Source organism: Vespa crabro, chromosome 9, assembly GCF_910589235.1.
Source record: "Vespa crabro chromosome 9, iyVesCrab1.2, whole genome shotgun sequence".
Lineage (NCBI taxonomy): Eukaryota > Metazoa > Arthropoda > Insecta > Hymenoptera > Vespidae > Vespa > Vespa crabro.
In genome coordinates this window covers 2,367,126-2,392,500 of record NC_060963.1, presented here as the reverse complement: position 1 = coordinate 2,392,500, position 25,375 = coordinate 2,367,126, and the positions used below count along the sequence as shown (strand labels likewise).

General features: G+C 32.4%; 2 protein-coding genes and 4 non-coding genes across 11 annotated transcripts in view; 2 read left to right on the top strand and 4 right to left on the bottom strand.

The window, feature by feature from the left end:
• LOC124426925 overlaps window positions 1–18,916 on the top strand; it is a 79,421-nt gene extending 60,505 nt beyond the window's left edge. For 5 of the 6 annotated variants that reach the window (XM_046969205.1, XM_046969202.1, XM_046969203.1 and 2 more), the window contains 16 exons: window positions 1,510–1,674; window positions 6,896–8,067; window positions 8,241–8,657; window positions 10,533–10,713; window positions 12,010–12,111; window positions 13,219–13,442; window positions 13,605–13,743; window positions 13,976–14,707; window positions 14,787–14,953; window positions 15,098–15,189; window positions 15,306–15,910; window positions 16,064–16,313; window positions 16,411–16,656; window positions 16,732–16,903; window positions 17,010–17,278; window positions 18,781–18,916. In XM_046969205.1, the coding sequence (XP_046825161.1) occupies window positions 1,510–1,674; window positions 6,896–8,067; window positions 8,241–8,657; window positions 10,533–10,713; window positions 12,010–12,111; window positions 13,219–13,442; window positions 13,605–13,743; window positions 13,976–14,707; window positions 14,787–14,953; window positions 15,098–15,189; window positions 15,306–15,910; window positions 16,064–16,313; window positions 16,411–16,656; window positions 16,732–16,903; window positions 17,010–17,274 (4,929 nt within the window). In that variant the 3' untranslated portion in view covers window positions 17,275–17,278; window positions 18,781–18,916. The remainder of the gene's footprint in view (window positions 1–1,509; window positions 1,675–6,895; window positions 8,068–8,240; window positions 8,658–10,532; window positions 10,714–12,009; window positions 12,112–13,218; window positions 13,443–13,604; window positions 13,744–13,975; window positions 14,708–14,786; window positions 14,954–15,097; window positions 15,190–15,305; window positions 15,911–16,063; window positions 16,314–16,410; window positions 16,657–16,731; window positions 16,904–17,009; window positions 17,279–18,780) is intronic. The other variant, XM_046969206.1, reaches the window with a different exon arrangement.
• Window positions 10,991–11,062, bottom strand: Trnae-cuc. Its single transcript has one exon. It is a non-coding gene; the product is annotated as a tRNA-Glu (tRNA).
• Trnae-uuc lies at window positions 11,418–11,489 on the bottom strand. Its single transcript has one exon. It is a non-coding gene; the product is annotated as a tRNA-Glu (tRNA).
• Window positions 11,573–11,644, bottom strand: Trnae-uuc. The gene has a single exon. It is a non-coding gene; the product is annotated as a tRNA-Glu (tRNA).
• On the bottom strand, window positions 11,726–11,797 carry Trnae-uuc. The gene has a single exon. It is a non-coding gene; the product is annotated as a tRNA-Glu (tRNA).
• On the top strand, window positions 18,762–23,130 carry LOC124426737 (MATH and LRR domain-containing protein PFE0570w-like). Its single transcript, XM_046968799.1, has 6 exons — window positions 18,762–19,375; window positions 19,469–20,300; window positions 20,415–21,062; window positions 21,618–21,789; window positions 22,108–22,664; window positions 23,026–23,130. The coding sequence occupies exons 1-6, from the start codon at window positions 18,762–18,764 to the stop codon at window positions 23,128–23,130; spliced, it is 2,928 nt and encodes a 975-aa protein (XP_046824755.1).
• The last annotated feature ends 2,245 nt before the right edge of the window (window positions 23,131–25,375 follow it).

The following is a 25,375-nucleotide window of genomic DNA, read 5'->3' as shown; positions in this document are numbered from 1 at the left end:
AATCCATTTCTGATGCATTCGAATTGTTTAAAAACGAAATGCAAAAAAAAAGAGAGAGAGAGAGAGATAAAATAATCAATCAATCAATAATCTATACGTGATAAGGGATTGGTACGATAGACGTCGAAATAGTATTATTAACGAAACAATTTTTTTTTTCTTTTTTTTTTTTTTTTTTTCCTTTGCATATAAATAGTATTACCATTAACGAAATAATATTACAAAAAGTAAAAGAAAAAGAAAAAAAAGAAATAAAAATGAAAGAAAATGAAAAAAAAGAGAGAATATAAATATTATATAATGAAATACTTATTTGTGCGAGAAAGACGATATTTCGTGTCTTTTATCAGATATAATAAATTTCAAAGGAATGAGGCGCGAGGGGGGGAGGGGCGTATATAAATGTATCTGATAATAATGGAAAATGATAGAAATTGTATTAATAAAAAAAAAATAAAAAAAAAAAAGAAAAAGAAAAAAGAAGAAGAAAAGAAAAGAAAGAAAGAAAGAGAGAGAAAGAAAGAGAGATCTCATTCCACTTTTTAGGTATTGGGAAAGAACATAATCGATACGTTCTTTTGTATTGCCAGCAAGCGTTACTATTCTTGAACTAGGCGAGAACACGAATGTATAATGACGCTATTAATGCCTGATATCTAGCACTCGCTAGTTTATTGACGGTTCGAATCTGGACGAACTTGTGCGCGATAGATATACATATATAATATGAATACATATATATATATATATATATATATATATATATATATAAATATATATGTACATATACATACGTATTACGCATTTTCCTTTTTACACTTTAATTTCTTAAATTCGGTCGACGATATCTTTGATTCCTTTTTCTTTTTTTTTCTCTCTTTCTTTTTCTTTGCTTTTTTTTTCCCCTCTTTTATTTTTCTACGATTTCGTCAAAGTCATTAAATTAAATGAAAGTGCATACTGAAAAGATCTTTTTTTCTTTTTCTTTTTTTCTTTTTTTTTTTTTTCTTTTTTCTTTTTTCATCATACACGAATAATTATTTTTCCATGTATTTGTATAATTAAAAAATAATATATATACGTGTGTGTGCGTGCGTGTATATTTTATAATGAATCCTAATGAATAGTATATAAATATAAATATAAATATAAATATAAATATATATATATATATATTTTTTTTTGTATTCATTAAGATTCATTAAAATGTAATCGCGTGACGATATTAGACTTAGTATAATAAAATGAATATTAATGAATATTAATTAAACAAAATATTATACTAATATTTTATTTAATTAATATTCATTAAAATCCATTTACATTGACATTGAACTTCTAAATAAAAACATATAAATAGTTTCTAAATGTTGGTTAAAATAAAGATACAAATAATATCATTTCATATGAAGTAATAAAAAGATCTTAATGAAAATATTATTCGCGTTTATTATATAATAATTATTCACATTATATTAATCCCTTCTTATATATGCGCGTACGTTTCAGATGTGGATGTATTCGTTAGGAAGAGCATTGCTGGACACGACACCTAGAGTAGCGGCTTTAACTGGTACGGTCTCGGTCTCACCCTCGTCAGCCCTTCAGTCGGTTCTAGCGGCCATGACAGAACCTGATCCTCGTCGACGTGCCTCTCTGATGAATCTTCTTGACGTAAGTCTCATGAAAATGGCTCCTATTTATCCATCTCCCTCTTCCCCTCCCCCCTCTGCCCCCCTCTCTCTTTCTCTTCCTCTTTCACTCTCACTCATTCTCTCTTTCTCTCCCTCTTTCACTCTCACTCTTTCTCTCTTTCTGTCTCTCTATCTCATTCTTTCTTTCTCATCGAGTTTACACGTACATACGTACATACGTGCATACGTGAATATACATTGAAATTTACGCGACGGAACGTTTCCATTTTATTCGGTCAGACCTTTTCTGTCGTAATTTATGCGTACGTTACTGAGCCGAACGAGAACGAAGGAATGCTAATCCGTAAAAAAAGAAAAGAAAGGAAAAGAAAAGAAGAGAGGGAAAAAAAAAAAGTTTCCCTCCGTGAGATAATTTCTTTCCCCTAACGACATGTCCTTCGAGAGATGGTTTTCTCGACGTTAAACGTCAATGCGAAGTACGATATTTTTTTCAACCGGGATGGGAAAAGAAAAAAAGAATAGAAAGTAAAGAGAGAGAGAGAGAGAGAGAGAGAAATAGAAGGGAAAAAAAGTTTGGACAGAGCTTACGTTTGTGCACGTCGAGAAGTAACTTTACAAAAAAATTATCAGGGATTATATACATACACGCGCACACACATGTACACGCACAGTATGTCCGTTTTATTAAATATATAATTTTGCATAAATATTAAAAATGCAAATAAAAGAAGAGAAAGAAAAAAAATGTTTCAAACGTATATCCTATAGTTAATATTTCGAGGACAATAATTTAAGTTCATTTTTTCGATGTCAATAAAATTGATAAAAATATTTTTATATATATATACAAAAGATATAATACGCGTGTCAACGTGTTTCTGTTAAAAAATGACAAGAACGATATCGGGCAGCGCCCTTTTTTCCGATAATATAAAAAAGAAAAAAGGGGAAAAGAAAAGAAAAGAAAAAAAATAAATAAATAAACAACGGCTAAAGAAATAACGTATTGGCCGGTAGAAATAATTTAGGCGATATCACTTGGCGATTGCAGTGCATTCTCATCTTTCAAATCCTCTGAATCCGCTGTTTTCGAAGCATAAATCCTTCGACGCCGATATGGATTTTACGAGATACCCATTCGCCCTTATCTTCTTCCGTTTTCTTTCTATAGGTATGTCAAAAAATGAAATAATTTATTGCAACGTCCTTACATATATACACGCGCGCGCGCGCACACAAATACAAACAGATATGTGTTTGCAAGTGTATTATATATATATATATATATTAATATATTATTATATTAATAAATATATAATTATATGATTATTATTCTTTATTGATCAATTAAAAATTAATATATTTATTTATTTCTTTATTTATATATATATATATATATATATATATATATAGAGAGAGAGAGAGAGAGAGAGAGAGAGAATATTATAATTAAAATAATGTAATTTATAATACAAATACTTATGAATTATTTTTTAATTACATTAAGAAATTAAAGATTCAATGATGTTATATCAATATTCGATATTATTCGTGTCATTAACAAATTAAATTTTACGATCCAATTGAAATTGTGTCTATCAATGAAATAATTCAATGATAACACTCTTTATAATATGTAATAAGGAATAATTAGTTTATCAACTAACGTCTCTTATAGATCCTATGAATCCTTTATGGATCTCTTCGTAGATTATTTCTTGAAACATTGACTATAACCATCGTGTTAATTGTACTCGTAAATTGTTGACTTTGTTTTGTTCATTCATAGAAACGAAATTAATCTCTTTCATTGATTAATTCCGAAAAAAAAAATCATTTTCATATTTTTTTTCTTCTGTTTCATTTTTTCTTTTTTCTTTTTTTCCTTCCTTCTTCTTCTTCTTCTTCTTCTTTCTCCTTCTTTCTTTTTTTTTTTTTCGAGATATTATATATTATATTTTTGTCCTCGGAATTATTAATGTCATTGTAATATAATCGTATTATAAAATAATCTTATTATTATTTAAAATATTATTATTTTACTATTCGTATATCGTTTAAATATATACGAACGAAATCGAATTATAATGGCTATATACTTCGAATGAAATATTTCTTTAAAATTTCGTTGAATTAATAATACGTTCATGAGATCTTAATCTAAAGAATAAATAGAGAACATTCAGATGGAAACTAACGTAACATTCACGTGCGATATGACGATGCCCGTATTTCATAATATTTTTAATATGTATGCGTGACGTTGTAATTAAAAATGCTTTAATTACCTCTTAAAAGAGAAAAAAGAAGAAGAAGAAGAAGAAGAAAAAAAGGAATATAAAAAAAAGTACGTAACGTAAAAAATAAATACATAAATATAATCTGTAACGTTCGTTTTACAAAAAGTTTACTATCTAACGATCGATGAACGACAACAACAACAACAACAACAACAAAAGGTAAAAGATAATAAAATAATGACGAAAGATAATAAGTTTAACATTAGATATGAGAGAATCGCCATGACGATAATTAACAGGGCCCCGAAGAGAAGACGTCAGGAACGAGAGAAGAGAGGGTACTCGTGATGAACTTAACGCGATCGCATAGAGCCCTTGAACTCTCACTGTGACGGACATGGAAGCCTGCTTTAATTGAATTATCTATCCTACGTGTGTATGTATGTGTGTATGTAAGTATGCTTGTATATGAGAGTGAGAGAGGGGGAGGGGAGGTTTCCATGGTCATAGCACAGAGTCGAAGCATTTGCATGTGACGCTTTAAGTTGGTCGAGTAGAGAGTTCGTTATGAATTTTTTATAGAAGCAAAAGAAAGAAAGAAAGAAAGAAAGAAAGAAAAAAAAATGGAAAAAGGAAAAAAAAACAAGAAAAAAAAGAAATTATGCAAATAATAATGATATAGAATAATAATCGATGGATCACATCTCTTAATATGTGCTTCGTGATTCTTTTTCTTTTTTCTTTTTTTTTTCTTCTTCCTTTTTCTCTCTTCCTTTTTTTTTCTTTTTCTTTTTCTTTTTTTCCTCAATGATTTATCGCACTCGAAACGAAAGATGATCAATTTCGATACGCTTTGCTTGTGTCCTTGATTCGCCTGACGATGAAAGATAAAAAGAACGATTTTTGTAATTATCGTTCTCTGTTAATTATATATGTATATATAAAATTTTTATCCAAGTGAAAGGAATGTAAAAAAAAAAAAAAGAAGAAGAAGAAGAAATGATCGAAGGATCTTATAATGTGTCACCGTTCTCGACAATTTTTTTATCTGAGATAAAAGTAATAATAAGAAATAAATGTGATGTGTGAAATTTTTACGAAAGGGAAAACGAAAGGAAAAGAGGAAAAAGAGGGAGAGAGAGAAATAATCGAATGATTTTAATAATGTTCGAATTTTTTCGATAATTTAATGATCATTAGATATTAATTTTGGCAAGGTGCCATATTGTCCTTCGTGACTGTAGCCTGATAAAGAAACACGTTGGTAAATGGTAAATGCAATACCGGCGTACCGTATGATTTATCGTCGTTATTGATTATTTCACGTCGAAACAATACGCTACGTTTGGTCCGCTTAGGTAGGTAGGTAGGTAGTTAGGTAGGTAGGTAGGTAGGTAGGTAACCAGAATCGGTAAATGAATGAATGAATTATTCAACGAATAAGGTTTTGTAAATAATCGCAGCTGACGCAGCTTGTTCAGATGAATGCACTAACAATTGCCTGTATCTTCTTGTCAGTTGAATTCATCGTCTAATTCAGAGATAGAGATAGATAGAGATAGATAGATAGAGATAGAGAGAGAGAGAGAGAGAGATAGAGAAAGTGAGAGAGTGAGAGAGCTCATTCGACGATCATTTTCACATGCGTGTCAAATCAATATGATGTGTGATGATCTGTTGAACAGTAACATGTCGTTTAAGTTTTCGATTAACAATATTATCAAAGTGCAAATATGCATAATATGATGATGTCTATACATGTATCACGTATACTTATGTATATATGATGTGTTATGTATTTATGGATGAATATATGCGTGTATGTATCTATGTGTATAATAACAATCTAAATTCGTTTTGCTTCGGAAATTTGCGTCAATATTAGGTGGGATGCGTATTATATTGAGATATTTGCGAGAAGCGTATAGGAACGTGCTAAGTTTGGATATAGCCAATCGAATATATTAATTAAAGTAAACTGTCTGATAAATTATTGCGATAGTGAATTTAGAACTCTCTTCGTATAAATGTTGTGCGATCGAAAAGTGATATTTTGCTTTCGTTTTATTTTATTTTTATTTGTTTTTCTTTTTTTTTTTTTTTTTTTTTTTTCCTTTTTTTTCTCTCTAGGTTTTTCTTCGTTTGTGTTTTTGTTTTCGTTAGTTCTTTTTCTTTTTTTTGTTTTGTTTGTTTGTCTTTCAAATAGTTTTTTTCCTTTCTTTTTTCTTCTTTTGTTTTTTTTTTTTCGTTTTTTTTTTTTTGTTTTTTTTTTCTCTCTTTTTTGTCCACTCGAGACACACTATCGATTACATGAGCTCGATGAAAAGTGTATTCGGAGTTAGTATTTCAGGGAACAACATGTATATACTTTGAATACGAGAGATTTAGATTTATTTTTGTTTTTGTTTTTGTTTTTGTTTTTGTTTTTTTTTTTCTATATATATAAATTTTTAACAATAAACTTAAAATTTTTCTCACAAACGAAAATTAATCGACAAAACAAATTTATGGATTATTAAATGGATAGAGAAGAGAGGATCGTTCCTAAGAAAATCGTATCTGTGTTAAATAATTTCTGTCACTAGCAGGAAGTATTTAATCGTTCGTTTTTGTCTTGGACGCGAACAGCGTTGTCTCGAAAGTTCGTCATTCGCAGGTTTGGGGAATACAAAGGAGTGATAATGGCCAACAGGGTCGGGTCACTTCTACGTTGGATCCATAGTCTATAGAACTTGGTGCTATTGTTCTCCTCGAACTAATAGTTTGTCTACGTTTGAAAGTGGTGCTAGTTTCAAAATTCAAGACCAATCGGATTATTACGTGCAATAAATTCATAAAATGAATCGATATATCAAAATGAATTCAATAAAAATAAATTCACGAGAAAGAAAAAAAGAAAAAAAAAAACAAAAGGAAGAAAGATTCAATTTCTTAATTCGATCGAAAAAAATTTTCTCAATAATTTTTATCTTACATTATTGTGTAATATTTATGTTTAAGGTGATATCGGAATACTGCCGTACCCGTCTGCAATCGAAACCCTTCACTCACATTGTCATGGACATGTATAGAGAAGTAGTGAGATCGGCACAGTATGCTGCAAGAAAACGTGCGGCCTATAATCGTTTGAACGGTTTACCAACATTGAGTAATCCGATCGAACGATCTCATAAAAATTATCAGATACAGCAGCAACACGATCATCAACGTCAACAACAGCAGCAACAGCAATTACAGCAGCAGCAGCAGCAGCAGCAGCAACAGCAAATTCATCAACACGGTCAAAACGAGAACAGAGCGGAGAACGTGCAAGCCGAGGAACAAAACTTAAAACAATTACGACGTTCGAATGAACAATTTCATCATCAGCAACAACAACAACAACAACAACAAAACAGGCAACAGGAATCCATAAATCCTCAGAGCCAAGTCAATCAGCTTTTCCCAAAGACCCAACAAGATCAGCATTATCATCATAATCATAATCCTAATCCTAATCCTAATCATCATAATCATTATCATCATCAAAAGGGTGCTCTTTTTAAAACGCAGTCGCGTAATTCACGTTCTCATCCGAATCTAACGAGTCTCTGTAGCCAACAACAACAACAGCAACAACAACAGCAGCAGCAGCAGCATCATCAAGAACATCAGCATCAACAGAAACATCAGAGACGAACGGAAATGACTTTGAGCAATTGCAGAGCACAATTTCAATCTCAGTTGGATATTCAAACGAGTGGTAGACCTTCCGTGACTATACCGAGTCACAGTCATCATCATTTACACTATCAACAACAACAACAACAACAACAACAACAACAACAACAACAACAACAACATCAACAGCAACACCAACACCACCAACAGCAACAACATCTTCACCATCAGCAACAGCAGCAGCAACTTCAACAGCACAATCACAATCACATGCGAGCCTATTCTCAGCCTGTTTCTACTCGACTTCAACAGACAAAGAGCAGTGGCAATCTGCCCATCATCTTCTCCGAGTACGCTCCCACGGGAAACCTTTACAACGATCCAATATATGCGTTGCCTGTTAAACCGTTCCTTAGCTCGCAGGATGTCCGTGTGAATGGATTCTCTGCAAAGACGCCTGCACCAGTTCGGAGAAAGGACAATGTTTACACGTCTAATGCAACGACGAACAGGTATCTCATCTCATCTCTCTCTGTCTCTCTCTATCTATCTATATATATATATCTATCTATCTATCTATCTATCTATCTATCTATCTATCTATCTCTATCTCTCTCTTGTATCTATATGTTTTCTTTGAACGAACGAGCATAATAAAAATGTTCATTTTCCCAATTCTTTTCAGTAACAACGTAAATGGTGGCGGAAGACCATCAAATGGCGCCTGGGACTCAAAAGCTGACGATATTTATGAAAGGACCAAACCCAGCTTGGAAAGGCAAAATTCAAATCCTCAGTTATCTAACAGAGATCAACAACAACAACAACAACAACAACAACAACAACAACATCAACAGCAACAGCAACAACAATCTACAGAATTTAAAAGACTTTCCCAACCAAATATTGTCACGAATGACCATCGAATCCCAATAAATGAGGAACAAATGATCCAACAACAAAATCCATTGTCTTCCATAAGAACAAGAGGTGCCCAAGGACCACCAAAACCACCACGTATTATTACCACATTGAGAAAGGCACCGCTCTCAGATATGGAAAGTAATAATCAATCGGCTGAACCACCTGCCAAACCGCCAAGGTACGAATACATCTTTTTTGAAACATTAATCGAATTAAAATTTTGTCAATCGATCGAAAAAAGAAGAGAGAGTTATTAATGAAAATAATATATTTTCCAAAATTATATCATTGATTGTACTATCATTGTTTTAACAATGGTCCAATCAATGATTTAACAATTTATTTATTCAATTAATTTTAATAATTATATCGATTAAATGTGTGTTAATGAGACAAAATAGAAGAGAGAATTACGATTGCAAATATTTTTCAGAATTAAATATTGTAAAAATATTTAAAAAAAAAAAAAAAAAAAAAAAACCAAACAATCAATGATATAACAATTTGTTCGTTCAATTAATTTAACAATTAACGCAAGCGTGTTGATAAATAAAATTAAAAAAAAAAAAAAAAAAAAAAAAAAAAAAAAAAAAAAGAAAGAAAAAAAAACAAAAACAGAAAGAGGATTACGAGCGAAAATATTTTCATAATTTTGAACTGCTGTTGATTCGACTGTTAACATTTTTTTTTATGTCGTTAAAAAATTTTTGAAAATATATCATAAATTGTTTTCGATTAATAACACGGAGATTAACGTCCAAAATTTCAGCGATTTCCTTGGAATTTCATCAATCGTGTTATACACAGAAAGAGAGAGAGAGAGAGAGATAGTAGAGAGAATAGGGTGGGGGAAAAGCATTAAATTAGTAAGGAGAGAGAAAGAGGGCCTCGAAGCGTTCTCAGATATTCTCGCACCCTTTATGCGGCCATTATTAAGTTTGGCCCAAGTCATACATCCGTGTTAATAAACGCTTTCAAGCGATCTAGGTCGACTCTCTAAAGTTACCACCTTTAAAGACAGAAAGAGAGAGAGAGAGAGAGAGAGAGAGAGAGAGAGAGACTGGATCAAGCTTACTACTACGAATGAATCGAATCAAATGTTGTCTCTCTGAATCTGGTCTTCCTTAGAAATCAAATTTTGTTACTTGTAATATACGATAATTGATTCGAGTGTCAATATTTTTTTTTTTTTTTTTTTATCAAACGATCAATCAATTAATTACTTATATCTCTTTGATCCTCGATTCGATCTTTTACGAATCGTAAAATATTATTTCTTATATGTGTGCGTGTACGTGTGTGTTTGTGCGCGCGCATTTTTTTCTTTTTTTTTTTCCTCTCTCTCTCTCTCTCTCTCTCTCTCTCTCTCTCTTTTTTTTTCTCTTTTTTTATAACGTTTGAAAAGAGGATCAAGCGAAAATAATCCCTTCGGGGTAGAGATAATTTGCTTGAAAAGGATGAAACTTTTAAATTTTGTCATATTTTAAAGCCATAATTAACGCTCATCAGATGTTACGTACCGTATAAAAGTTATTCATGATTTTCCATGTATTTTAAATAAAAAGCTTATGTACATTCGTAATAATCCTTGGACGATATATATACGTGCATATAAGATATATTAGAAATATATTAGAAACAATTGAAGCTATAATGGGAGATATTTGGGGATGGGGGAGGGAGGGAGGGGCGGGTGGGATATTAATGAATGGCTTCTTCTAATCTTTTTATAAGCCTTTATCATTTTTATTGTCATTTAAGGGAACACGATGAGAGCAAAGAAAAGTAATATGACTTAAAAAAAAAAAAAAAAAAAAAAAAAAAAAAAAAGAAGAAAAATAAAAAAGAAAAAAAAGAAGATGAAGAGAGAAAGAGAAAGAGAAATGGGGCAATAATGTTCAGTTTCTTTCGTTACTCGCTATATATCACATTAGATATCTATTAGATTTATTAGTATTATTAATGGAACAAGATGGAATATATAAAATGAAGTGTATATTGAAAGCAATAATTCTATTATCTGTGAGGTTAATGTTATTATACATATGTGCAGAAATATAGTGAGAAATGGTCCGAGAGCACGACGTGGTAAAGCAGTTCAAAGGGCACCGTCGCGACTCTACAGGACCATAGGCGGACCAATGAGGTCATTTAATAAGGCACAATGCGTAGGACCAGAATTTGTCGTTCGTGCGAATCAACCACCAAAGACATTGTCCGTCGGTCAAGTTAAGGTAAGATTTCGATATAACAATAATTTAATTTAGAAATCATTTTTTTTTCTTTTTTCCTTTGGCATAATCAATAATAATCCATTATTAAAAATCATCATGGTTTCGATTTATGTCAATTAAATTCACGTTTGTACTTTGTATCGATTGATAGTATTTTATTACAATTCTTTTTATGTAAAGAAAAGGATTGGAAGAAAAAAAAATAAAACATAGATTTTGAATGATATGAAGAAAAATACGTAAATGAAAAAAGAAAAAAAAAAAAAAGAAAGATAAATTCCGGTACCGGGAATCGAACCCGAGCCTCCTGGGTGAGAGCCAGGTATCCTAGCCACTAGACCATACCGGACTCTTGACAAACCATAATCGCTTAATACATTCGTACGGCCAATTAACACAAAACGTATTAAATTTATTCTATAGAATAATACTCTTTACTAAACGAAAACATTTTTATTAATACTGAAACGTGATCGTAAATAGAATCACTATAAATCGAACTAAGAATTAAAAAAAAAAAAAAAAAAGAAAGGAAGACACCTTATCTCACGAGAAAACATTGTTGAACATCATATACGTAAACGACATTTTTTTTTTCAATTTACATTCTTTATGTTTAATATAAATACGTGTCAAATATTATGAGATATTAACAGATATAAAAAAGAAAAAAAAGAAAAATAAAAAGGAAAGAAAAAAAGATATTCCGGTACCGGGAATCGAACCCGAGCCTCCTGGGTGAAAGCCAGGTATCCTAGCCACTAGACCATACCGGATTAATGGTATCCCCTGAACTTAAAGGGCATTCAAGGAAGAAAATATCAAGTATTTTTGATAAAAAAGAATATACATATATATATTCCGGTACCGGGAATCGAACCCGAGCCTCCTGGGTGAAAGCCAGGTATCCTAGCCACTAGACCATACCGGATTGATGGTGTGCCCTGAAGTTAAAGGGCATTCAAGGAAGAAAATATTAAGTATTTTCGATAAAAAAAAAAAAAAAAAAATATTCCGGTACCGGGAATCGAACCCGAGCCTCCTGGGTGAAAGCCAGGTATCCTAGCCACTAGACCATACCGGATTTAATGACACGGGATTAATTTAGAACGTATTTGTAATTGAGATATAAAATTTTTTTTTTAAGTTTATGCAATATCATACATATGTGCGTTTGTGTGTATATATATATATATATATATATATATATGAATAAGATATTTATATCAGTCTTATCGATATAATGATCATTTATAAATTGTTCTACGAAAATATTAATTATCTTTTACGTTACAGGGCGGCGGCAATTTAAATCGTATAGTTGTAATAATGTTGACTGGTCAACGCATGGAAGTAACTTGCGATCCACAAAAGATAACTGCCGGGGATTTGTTTCAGGTTAGTTTATAATTTCTATGAAAATTTTAATTTGATTCATTTATGGATAAACAATTTGCGTTATATTTTGGGGAATCTTTATTATTGGAATACTTAAGATTTCCTTGTCTAATATATATTATCTATTCTTAAACTCTATATAATAATAATAATAACAATAACAATAACAATAATAATAATAATAATAATAATAATAATAATAATAATAATAATAATAATAATAATAATAATAATAATAATAAAGAAATAACAAACAAAGGAATAAATAAATAAAATTAAATTAAAAAAAAAAAAAATATATATATATATATATGCATAAATTTATTTTCATTAAAGGATATATCATTAAAATTAATTCGATTAATAATAAGATAAATGTATGAATGCAATGTCGGTTATCGCTAGATGAACAATAATCGAAACTTTGAATGAATGAAAGCTCCGAGAACCATTCGAGAGCTGACTCGCCACGAAGAGTGGCTCGTACTGATAAGACATTCAATTTGCTGGTCGATCGTGTGTATATCCACGTGTGAAATAGTTTCGGGCTTGCGGGGAGAGGGTAGAGGGAGATCTTGCATTCGATTGTAATGTACACGTGTCCCTCTCCTATTCGACACTTTGTATCGGGTATCATAAGATGTAGATTGTGTGAGTCCCTCACGCTCAACCTCATCCTCAACCTTCATCCTCGCCTACACCCACAAACTTGCCCCTCTTCACAGAGGGACCACAAATTTCATACCGTAAACTCGCATAAGAACTTCTGGCAACTTGCCAAATGGTGATCTGGTTACGTATTTACATACACGACAAATCCAAGAGTAATATTCTCTCTCTCTCTCTCTCTCTCTCTCTCTCTCTCTCTCTCTCTTACTCTCTCTCTCTCTCTCTCTGTCTCTTACTCTCTTCCTCTTCCACTTTCTAGAATCACGAGAAGTAATAATTCATCTGAGTAAATAATTCTCGTCTTATTTAACGACTCGTAAATAATACAAAATAAATAAATAAATAAACAAAAATAAAAAAAAAGGTACGAAACGATAAAGAAAAAAAACAAAAAAGAAAAAAAAAAATACAAATAATTCTTTTTGTCGTTTACAACAGGCTATAGTACAAGCGGAAAATCTCGAGGAGAATTTTACTTTAGGACTGGCAGTATTATTGGCCGGCGACTTTGCCATTTTGCCGCCCGAAACAAAATTGAACAAAGTTGCCCCGCCTGGTTGGTTAAACGGTGGTAAAACTAGTAAAGGTTCTTTGGGCCTACCGACAAGTTTCATGCTATATCTAAGGCTACGCTTTTTTCTACCTTCCCTTCGTGGTATCAGGTAAGTGAAATCCTCATTCTAAACGATGAAAAGAAGAAGGAAGTATAATAAAAATATAAATAAATCAATCGATCAATCAAATCAATCGATGTCAATGAAATCAATTGCATCATCGAACGTACAAATAGATTTAGCATTTGTTCTTTTTCCTCAATCCCACAGAAATTGGATATCGAAACACTTGCTCTATCTTCAAATAAGACGATGCATACTCGAGCAACAACTGATATGTTCCTATTCCGAGTTAATCTATCTAACAGGTCTGGCACTTCAAGTCGAATTTGGAAATTACAACGCCAACGTAAGCGATTGATTTATCTATTCTCGCACTCTTCCCTCCGGCTCTGTCCAATTCTCCCTTCGTTATCGTTCGGATCTCTTCGTCCATATATATATATATCGTTTTCATTCGTCGCTTGCAACAAATTGATATTATATTTTCAATAATGAGTTGTCTTTCTTTCTTTCTTTCTTTCTTTCTTTCTTTCTTTCTTTCTTTTTTCTTTTCTTTCTTTTTCTTTTTCTTTCTGTAGGAACACGGTTGCGGTGATTATTTTTTATTGGAACATTACGTACCGGAATCATTGATATTAAACATGGATCAGCATCAGTCTAATGTTAATGCCGAAGCTTTGCGTTTACAACTACAACAGGCTCATAGGGATCGTCGTGGTTTGGATTCGAACAAGGCCGAGGAAATGTTCATAACGCATTCCCAATCCTTGCAGGATTATGGATCGCATTATTACATAGCCAGTGTCGATTCGAAGGAACTCGAAAAGGTTATGGCACAAGAGAAAAAACGTAAGATGAATGAGGATAAAAGACGTAGTTGCGAGGGTGCACGCAATGAAAATATTTACGGACAGGAAATGATTACTACTGTTGCTGCTGCTGCTACTGCTACTGCTACTACTACTACTACTACTACTATATATGGTAGAATTGAAAATCTACCTAACTCTTCCGATAATATTCCTAAAACGCGTTACATCGACGAACGTAAATCCGACATTGGCAATACAAGAACGAATAAAAATTTCAATGTAAATCCAAACGAACAAATCTGTTCGAAACAAATTACATGCGGACTTTTAAGGAAAGATCCTTGCATAAATAATAATAATAATATTAATAATAATAATAATAATAATAATAATAATAATAATAATAATAATAACAATAACGTTAATAACAACAGCAAGAATAAGACGTCAAAGACGAAGAAAAGTGATAGTAACGTTTGGTTGGCCATTCATGCTCAAGTACGTCTACGTTATAAAAGCTATATTTTTGAAAAAGAAAAAAAAAAATATTTATTTATATATCTCGTTTTTTTCTTAGGGTTTAAAACTTTTCGAAAGGGGCGGTGAGCCTAGAGAAAGAATGGAATTAGCTCAATTTCAATGGAGAGACATTCAAACGTTGAGCTACAACAAAAATTGTTTGGTCGTTTACACGAAATTAAATGGTAAACGGTGCAAATTCAAATTACGTATGGATCACAGGAAGTAAGTCTTTTTAAAATTTTGTCTTCTTCGTATTTTTTCTTTTTTTTTTTTCTTCTTTTTCTGTTTCCCTTTTTTTTCTTTTTTTTTTTTTTTTTTTCTTTTTTAAAGGAGAATCATTTAATTCGATATATCAATCGTTTTCAGAAGTTACTTCGCTTTCAAACTGACCTCGTTGCATCATCAGTTCTTCCTTAAATTACGTTCAGAGCTTACGTCACTTCAGGGACTTGCGAAAGGTTTGAGATTCCAATGAGAAATAATATTGGACACAAAGTCCTTCCACAGATTTCTTACGTTTTTTTTTCTCCTTTTTTTTTTTTTTTTTTTTTATTTTTCTTCTCTATCTTCGTAGATTTTGGAATTCCAATGACAGTCGAGACGTCGTCTGGCTCGCCTGCAAAAATGAAAAACACCGATGGAAAAACAAAAATAACGATAGCCGCCAATACAGTTAAGTTACATACAAAATTGTGTTATCCGATGCAATTGGAGGAATATCAAAACAAAGAGAATGAAAATCCTCAAAAGGATGCAAACGCAATGGCTCAAAATCAGGATAATAATCATGCGTTTTATTCGTCGGAAGAGGATGCTCTATATGCACAAGTTAATGTTAGATTAGAACCCGAGGGTGAATCGCGTGACACCGAGGATGAGTCCGAGGGTGGTGATCTGATGAATCCAAACGAACCTCCGATAATCACGTTGGATATCAAAGAAAGGGATAGGGGTACGATTTATGCCTGTTCGAGAATTAAAACTGACAATACAGTTGAATGCGTTTATTCATTGCCAAAAATTATGTCGACCAATGACATCGATCATTTGAATGAAAAGTCTGATAATCCTGAGGAACTTTATGCCGCAATCAATAAGGCAGGCCTATCGAGAAAGAAAAATTTTCCTGTTCCCGAGGAGGTCTGGGAAGTGGCCGACGTAAAAAAGACAATACACAAAGTAAATGAACAATGTGATATTATATTTTTCATTCGAGAAATTTTTTTTTTTTTTTTTTTTTTTTTTTAAAGAAGTAAAAGGGGAAAAAAAGGAAACAAAAATTGACCTGTTCCAACATTGATCTCGTTCATTTCTCTCTTCTTCTCTCAACAGATGAAAACGTCGAGTTTGCCGAATTACGGGACACCAAGGCAAAGTACTGGTTTTCGCACGCCTAGCTTACCACGTCGATTAGGTGTTAAAATGGGTACTCGTGCAATCTACAGTAGTCTCGCACAAAAAGATGCCGCTCTTACCGACGATACTGCTGAGTCGGTATCTTTAAAGTCTGACACGGAATCGTCGATAAGGTCATTTTCAGCTAGATCGACGGAGTCACCTTTGCCTGAAGCTTACGTACTCAGTTAGTAAAACAGTGATCAAATCAATAATTAATAATGATAAATTCTGTATGTTGAAATTTTGATCTCTCTCTCTCTCTCTCTCTCTCCTCTTCATAGACGCAGACATAAGAACGGACGATGAAACTTTTCACGTAACCGAAGAGGAATCTATATCGGCCTCATTGATGGCACGTTTGGAAGAATTGTCCTTTGCCGAGGAAAGGATTTTACATACTATCAAATTAGAAAGAGGACATGGTGGTAGTATAGGTTTACAAGTTACCGAAGGTAACGATGGTGGTGTCTACGTTCAAGCAGTATCGGTCGGTGGTTCTGCTGATATGGCCGGTAACGTTAACAAAGGTAGATAGGACGACGTTATTAAAAAATTTATAATATCGTACAACCTAAAATGAATTATTTATTATTTATTATTAGGTGATAGGATCGTAGCCATAAACGGACAGAATTTATTGAATCTTCGATACGAGGACGCTTTGAAGATGTTACAAAGTTCGTCGGAAACAGTCGAGCTTGTTCTTTCTCAACCGGATTCGCGAAAAAAATTAAATATTCGTGACACCAATGTTATAGATAATAATTATCTTCAGTGAGTATTCACTCATATAAATTCAAATATATAATAAATAAATCAACGACGTCTAAAGATTCTTATAATTCTTATTATAATTTTATCCGTTCGTTTGAATTTTTAGCGACATTAGATTCGATGCTTCGTCCGAAGCCGAAACGTCTAGCATGACGAACAAATTGTTGCCACAAAAGACTATGGATGTTGCCTCGGTACAAAATACATCTAGCGCATATAGTAGTGCTGCTTCTAGCGCAATGGGTAACCACAATGCTAACAGTTTGTACCTGACCGATCTTATCGGTAACAACGCCCTCAAGTCCGCTAGTATGCTACTTAGTATTGAAGACTTTGATGTTAGTAGGACCAGTCGTCAGGTGTTCATATAATTAGGTAAAAAAAAAAAAAAAAAAAAAAGAAAGAAAAAACATACCAGAAAAAAACATTTCTTTTGTTTTGTTTTCATCAATATTCCTCCTTTTTTTTATTATTACTATTATTATTATTATTATTATTATTATTATTATTATTATTATTATTATTATTATTATTATTATAATTGTTATTATTGTTATTATTATTATTTTTATTTTTTATTTTTCATCATTGATATTAACGAACTGTGTTCAGTGATGCGATATAAAAAAAAAAAAAAAAAATACGTTCGATTGAATTCGCACAGTAAGAAAATAACTTCCGCCTTTTTACCTTTTTATTAAATCTTCTTACCTTGAAGACGCGTTGGAAAATCTCAATCCCGTTAAGAACATTATGCCGAGAGGGAATAAAGTCCCAGTGCCATCTACGATCGCTAATCAAATTATTTTCATCCCCTTAACGAAGCCCCATACCCTAAAGTCACCCGGACAGTCTATTCCGTTTCGAATCCCCCCAACTAGCTATCTACCTACCCTACCTACCCTACCTACCTACCTACCTACCTACCTACCTCTTCCCTTTAACGTTTACTCGTGCAAAGAAGAAAATTATTAAATCAGTAGAGCCTAGTAGAGCAATCTAATATTTCGCGTTTAACCCGTCCACACCGTTTGTAAGATAAATATATCGGTGTTAAACATAAAGTTGATATTCGGATAATTTTCTTAATTCGGAGAAAACGACAAGACGTATTTCATTTTCATCTATATCTATTAAAATTCAATTTTCAACAATGTTTCCAACTATTCTCGGTAGATATAATAATCGATTTTATTTTTTGTCTTATAAATTTCATTAATACAAAAATGTAAATGTTTGTTAGAAAAATAAAAAGAAAAGAACAAAGAAAAATATGAATAATTTATAAAAATCGTGTATCAATAGAGAGATACCCAACGATTCGCGATTTCAAAAAAAAAAAAAAAAAAAAAAACAAAAAAGAAAAAAAAAGAGATAGACAATTATTGAACGAAACCGAGAGTCAGAGAGAGAAAAAAAGAAAGAGAGAGAGAGAGAGAGAGAGAGAACGTGTTAGGAAAGAGTAGGAGCGTGGTAGTGGGGTAAAAAAAAAAAAGATAGAGAGAGAAAAAGAAACGTAGTTCATCATTTCTAAGGAATCACCTTTAGTATACGCCGGTCGTACGTCGTGGTCGTATCTTTTCTTCGCGAGTATGCGCGTGATATTCTAACTCGATAAAGTTATCGATGATAACTTTCGGGAGACGAAAACGTGAACGCTCGATGTTTCACAAACGTGAGCATATTATATGTAGAATAAGAGAAAAAAAGAAAATTGAAAGAAAGAAAAAAAGAAAATAAAAAAACTTATGGTATATATATATATATATATATACCATAAGTTTTTTTATTTTCTTAGACATGTATTCGCACAGGTGCGTGAATGAAGAAGGATAGGGGAGAAAGAAAAAAAGAAAAAATGTTTCTTCTGATCGTAGGTGAGGAGACGCTATCACCATCAACGTCAGCATCACCATCACCATCACCATTATCGGCACCAATACCACCACTACAACTTCCACCACCTGTACCACCGAGACGAAGAAGAAGAAAAAAAATTATAAACGCGGAAAGTTCGGATAAGGAAGTCGAAGGTATTACGAAATATAGTAAGGTCGATCGAAAGCGTCTACCCCCACCGCCACCACCTTCTCAATTACCAAGAAAAAATAAGATCAACGAGAACGTTGATAAGAGTAAGATTAAAACGAGGATAATAATTCATGATCCACCGAGTTCGAAGTTTATTACCACCGAGAACGATGATGAGACCTTGAATGAGATCTTAATGTCGGATAATTCGAAGGATAATATTATAAACGAAGAGATTTCTTTATGTAAGAAGAAAACTTACGACGAGATAAAAGAATTTAAACCTGACGACGAGTTTGATCCTAATAATGAATTACTGACAACATCGTTGCACTCTGATGACGTTACATCATCGAAAAAAGTCTTCAATAAGGACAACGTTCTACTATCATATAACGATAGCGAGTCGATGATTGATGAGAGCCCTGAAAAAGATTCGTCGTTGATGGTCGTCCTAGGGAGTCCTAAAAAAAATCAATCAACATTCGACGATAGAAAAGACGATGAAACTATAATAATCGTACGTTCACCTAGATACGATCAAATGGTAAAGAAAAAGGAATACAACAAATATCCATCTTTGTTTTTTACCCTCGATGATTTTCAAAATGTTATTACGAACGATTCGCAAACAACGTGGCCGTCTAATGACAACGAGATATTAAAAAAGGAATTGGCAAAGGTTGAAAATGAGATAGAAAGTTTCTTCGAGGAAGAACAAAATCCAAAGGATGTCGATCATATTACCAAGGATCTGTCTTTCTTAAAGGATAATCATATCGAGGATGTGAACGATAAGGACAATGACGACGACAAGGATGAAATTTGTTTTCGCGTAACTCCGACGAATTTTCCTTTTGAAAAATGTTTAGACAGATGGAAAACTTCCTTGGATTATGAAAATGAAGAATTTCGTAACGATCAAGATAATAATTTTATTTTCGACAATTACATCGACAGAAGTAGCGCGTTAAATGTCAGACGATCGAAAAGATCATCTCTCTGTTATGATATATCTCAAAATAACGAGATCACCGTAGAACATACTGCTACTAAAGTGAGATTCGTAATAGAGACACCACCAAATTCCTCGATGCCAACCAAGGTCGATGGTGGTCTACGGAATATCGATTCGATCACGAACGAGAAAGTTCACGAGGATGAACAGCGGGGAGAGGAGGAGAAGGAAGAGGAACCGCAACATCAGAAGCAGCAGCAGCAGCATCAGCCTGTAGAAGATAATCTCGAAAGAAATTTGCAGACTTCTGATAACGCCGATATATTCGGTGAAATACCATTTGATTCCTTGATTCTAAATAATGCCAATCGAAAATCTATAGAAATTTCTTCGACGATCGATAATAATGTAATTGATGTTAAAGAAAATTTCAAAGAGGAAAGTAATATTATTGGGGAAAATCAATTAAATCATTTTTCTTCGAATGATTTATCGTTAATCGTCGTAAATTCATTTACGAAGGAACACGTAAAGGTACGTGAATCTAAGATCGAATCTAATTTATCGGAAGAATTATTATCGAGGAAAGGAGAAGTTTCTAACAAGACTAACAACAAGAACAACAGCAAAGACAACAAGGACAATTATGAAGACGATGAAAACGATGATAACGTCAATTACGAAGTTAAAGGGACTAATAAAAATATTTTCATTAACGAAGAATCGAAAAGTGAATCACTTAATAATACTCAAAAGCAATTTGACAAGAATGAACGTAGAAAAATTTTTTTAACGCAATCGGCTCGTAATTTCATCAACGACAGTCCCATAGATTGGGACGAAGGATTCACGGACGTGTCCAGTAACCATGAATTATCCTACAAAAATCCATACGAAGAGAGAAAGATCGACGAGGAATCATTGAAAATCACGGATTCAACGAATTCCGAAATAATTATTAAAGATGAATTGAAAACGATAACTATGTCAAGCGCGTCGGAATTTATGAATGATCGCATAAAAAGGATCGATTATGAGACTATAATCGGTAAAAAAAAAACCGATGTACCGGTTAACGTTAGACGTAATACATTTTTAGAAACGATGCTGTCGGATGTAGATAATAGGGATGAAGAAAATTTGAATAATACAATGGGATATTGCGAGATCGTAGGGATCCATCCAAAAAACGATCGATTCATTGGGATCGATGAGATAAGTGAAGTAAACAATAGGGATAATAATACAACAACAACAACAACAACGACGACGACGACGACGATGACGACGACGACAACGACGTCGACGTGTACGATAAAGAAAGGATGTTGTAATTCGTTCCATGAGAAAAACATAAAGGATGTCAAAAACGACGTTCTAAGTGAGTTGCTCGTTAACTTTCCTACGATCAAATTAAAAAGCTTAACGACGACGACGAATAATAATAATAATAATAATAATAATAATAATAATAATAATACTAATAATAATAACAATAATAACAATAATAATAATAATAATAATAATAATGAAGTCGAAGATTCGGTTAATTTTAAGAATATTAAATCCTTCGTTACTGATGAGACGAATGAAGTAAGAAAAAATCTTTTTGACGACGATAAGAAGAAGAAGGAGAAGGAGAAGGAGAAGGAGGAGGAGGAGGAGGAGGAGGAGGAGGAGGAGGAGAACGATAAAGACGATAGAAAGATTATTACTACGAACCAGATGGCGGTACGAAGAATCCAAGCGGAAATAATGGAGAGTCGACAGTTGGACAACGATATGATGAAAATGTCCAAGTGTCATGTAAGAGAGAAGTGTGTCATCGAGCGATCTGATGACTCGAGCAATATCAAAGATACGATTGTAGAAACGAGGATTATTAAGAATATTAAAGGTTTATATAAAAACGATGATGATAGATTAAATGACAAAAGGAAGAAGGATAATAATATGATCGATCGTTTAGAAATAATAGGTAGTAATAATGTTGACGAATCGTTAGAATATAAGAGGACGAATAATAGAGCTGATAACTGTGCCATAGTTAGAGAAAAGACTCCCATGATTTTAATAACCAATCGCAATAATGATGATGATAATAATGATGATGATGATGATGATGATGATGATGATGATGATGATGATGATGATGATGATGACAATAACAGGGCCATAACGACACCCGTAGCTTTAAGTAACGACCAATCGTCAGGGCAAGATACTCTAACGATAATCCCCGGTAGCGTTAGGAATTTCGTTAAGTATTACGAGATCCGTCAGGAAACGACGGCCATCGAATATTCTAAAATTAACGATAGGATGACATTAGTTAGATCTAATGACGAAAGTTCGAGAGTATCGAACAGGATAAAAAATTTCGAATGCGAGAAACGATCGATGGCTGCGAGAAGATATAATGATTTCAAGAAGGAGAATAAAATCGATAAAAGGATCAATGAAGATACGGTAACGATCGATGATGAATCGATACTCAATAATGAGATTAGTTATACGATGATCGTGAAAAAGATCGTAGATCCATTGAAAGAAATAAAAGGGAAACGCGCGATCGATTTATCCGGATCATCTAATGAATTAAACGAAACTATTCGAATTAATGAGTTTTCGACTAAGATCAATCGTAAGAAATCATCGTTGGAATTTAGTGACGAACAGGAGTTTGAAAATGATCAAGAGGAGGAAGAGGAGGAGGAGGAGGAGGAGGAGGAGGATGATCTCTCGCAGCCACCGCAACGACATCTTCCGCAGGTTCGAAATTCACGAAAAACAATTCACTATAATCGATTGATTAATTTTTATTTAATTTTTTTCACCCATCCGTACGGTACATTTACGATCTATCCTTCTTTTTTTTTGTTTTGTTTTTTTGTTTTGTTTTTTTTTTTTTCTTTTTTTTTAGATCGTCGAATTTTTTTAATAAAATTATTTATCGATTCATATCCCGTACATACCCGTCGTGATAATTACCTTCGAGGATATAATAAAGTACGTGTAGTTATTATTATGAATAATAAATGAATGCAATTCGAGTGTAATATAATTAAATGTTATATATAAATGAAATGATAGACAAAATTAAACTGACACGTCACGTATTTTCCTTTTGCAGGAAGTATTATCCAGAGCCGATTACGAGAGAAATTCAGGTATTAATCGATTCGCTTCCAACGCTGAAAATAATACTACACGCCTCGTATTTTATTGTACGGTGTGATATAATTTACCGGTGCATAGTGTAGTTCTAATTTCGTTCTATTTTTTTTCTTTTTTTTTTTGTTTTTCTTTTTTTTTTTTTTTTTTTCTTTTTTTTTTTAATGACAATTTCCACTGTAAATCGTCACCCGTACGTCGGTCTCTCCCTCGAAGAACGTTATTTTACTTTTTCTTTTTTTCTCCTTTCCTTTTTTTCTCTTTTTTTTTTTTGCTATTTTTTTCTTCTTCCTTTTTTTTTCCTTTTTCTGTTTTCTTATCGATACTCGAAAAGAAATATTTTTAAACTGACCGTAGAAATTTTTTTTTCACGCTCTCCTTTTTTTCTTCTCTCTCTCTCTCTCTCTCTTTTTTTTTCTTCCTCCTGCAAGATATTAGAGTCATGAATCTCTTGTCGATAAATTACGTTGATGTATTTTTAGTTTGTATGTGTGTGGGCGCGCGCGCGTTATGTGTGTAATATTTTGCAAGGGAAAAGAAAAGAAAAAAAAAAAAAAAAAAAAAAGAAAAAGAACAGAAAAAGAAGCAAGTATCATTTTCAAAATTTGATTTGATGAGTCAGCCTTTTAGCTCTGTTATTGTCAATAGCATCCACCTCGCGATCCTTTAGAAAATATTGTTATTGTATTATTTTTTTTTATCTTTTTCCTTTTCTTCTATTCCCATACTTTCCCCTCTTTTTTCCATTTGAGATATTGTTTTTAAGTAAAGATACAAATTGTGCCCAAGTGTGTTTCCATTTTTCTTCTTACGTAATTTCGTTTACTTGCTTTGTAAAAAACGATGCAAGTTCGAAAAGTAATTTATCCTAGTGAGATAAGGATTGGGGGGTGAAAGAAAGAGAGAGAAAGAGAAAGAGAGAGAGAGAGAGAGAAAGAGAGAGAGTGTGTGTGTGTATGTGTATTTGTGTGTATATGTATTTGCGAATAATAAAGCTTACTCGCAATGATATCTTACGTATATACAAATTTCGATTTAGTACAGCAACATGTAATACTTATTAATATATTACTAATAATATATTACTCATACAAGATATGTGTATATATATATATTCTGTATATATATATATATATATATACAGAAATATAAATAGTGAGTTTCCTTTTGAAATGTGCAATTCTTCGAGTAAAATTCACATTTGTAATATTATGTGACATGCTCCTAATATACTTGTTGACTTATTAATAAGTGTGTATTATTAACTTGTTTTAATGTTGTACTTCGTTTAATTAACAAATACATATATATACATACATACATATATATATATATATATATATATATATATATATATATAGTTTTATTGGTAGAAAGGATTAAAAGCATGTACGAGAAGCGAGTAGAAGAAGAGGGGAGGGGAGGAAAAAAAATAGAAGAAAAAAAAAAAAAAGAAAATGGTAGACAAATTATTGCAATGTGTCTGTCCTTCGTGTTATTGAGTATTTAAACGACAACAAAAAGTGGGATTCAAAAAGGAAAAAAAAAAAAAAAAAGAAAAAAAAATAGATCGCTTCTTACGATTTTAGTACACATTATTGATTATTAGTATGTGTATGTAAAGGACAACAAAAAAAAAAAAAGAAAATAAATAAAAAAAAGATTAAAAAAAAATATTGAATGTGAGTATTATACATATATATATATATATATATATATATATATATTATTATATATATATATACAACTCAACGCAATAACGTACATATTAATACTCTGTGCGTATGTGTGCGTGTGTGTGTGTTGTGTGTGAGAGGGAGAAAGAAAGTCATAGAAAGAAGAGAAAGAATGCGATGATAACGCGACTCGACGTCATTTAAACGACGTTGTTTTATAATGTTTAAACTATACATTTAGATAAGACAGTTAAAAAACGGTGCAGTTGTGTAAGAAAATAGAAAGAATGAAATAAAAAATGTGGAAAAATGTTCGTCACAATCAAGCAACCAACGTAGTTCGCTTTGAGACATTAGCCCGATGGAATTTTTTAATAAATCGAGTCCGTCGTCACGTCGGTTTGTATTAATCAACTTGCAAAAGTTTTGCCCCCCCGCCCCCCACGGAAAATTTCTATGGAAAATTTTCTACCACATTTTTCTCTCCTTTTTTCTGTTTTTTCTTTTTTTCTTTTTTTCTTTTTTTTTTGCGAAAAATAAAAAATACGAGGTTATTTGGGAGGAACACCGTGGAACGATTTTCAAAAGAACTTTCTGCCAATTATGATTTTTATTAAATTTCTTTTATACGGT

Bases quoted from the DNA above. Each gene is read 5' to 3' on its own strand.
- LOC124426737 (XM_046968799.1), top strand. From the start codon at position 18,762: ATGTTTCTTCTGATCGTAGGTGAGGAGACGCTATCACCATCAACGTCA. The intron at 19,376-19,468 runs GTTGATGGTCGT...ACGTTCACCTAG, and splicing joins AGCCCTGAAAAAGATTCGTC to ATACGATCAAATGGTAAAGA. The intron at 21,063-21,617 runs GTAGGGATCCAT...ACTACGAACCAG, and splicing joins CAATGGGATATTGCGAGATC to ATGGCGGTACGAAGAATCCA.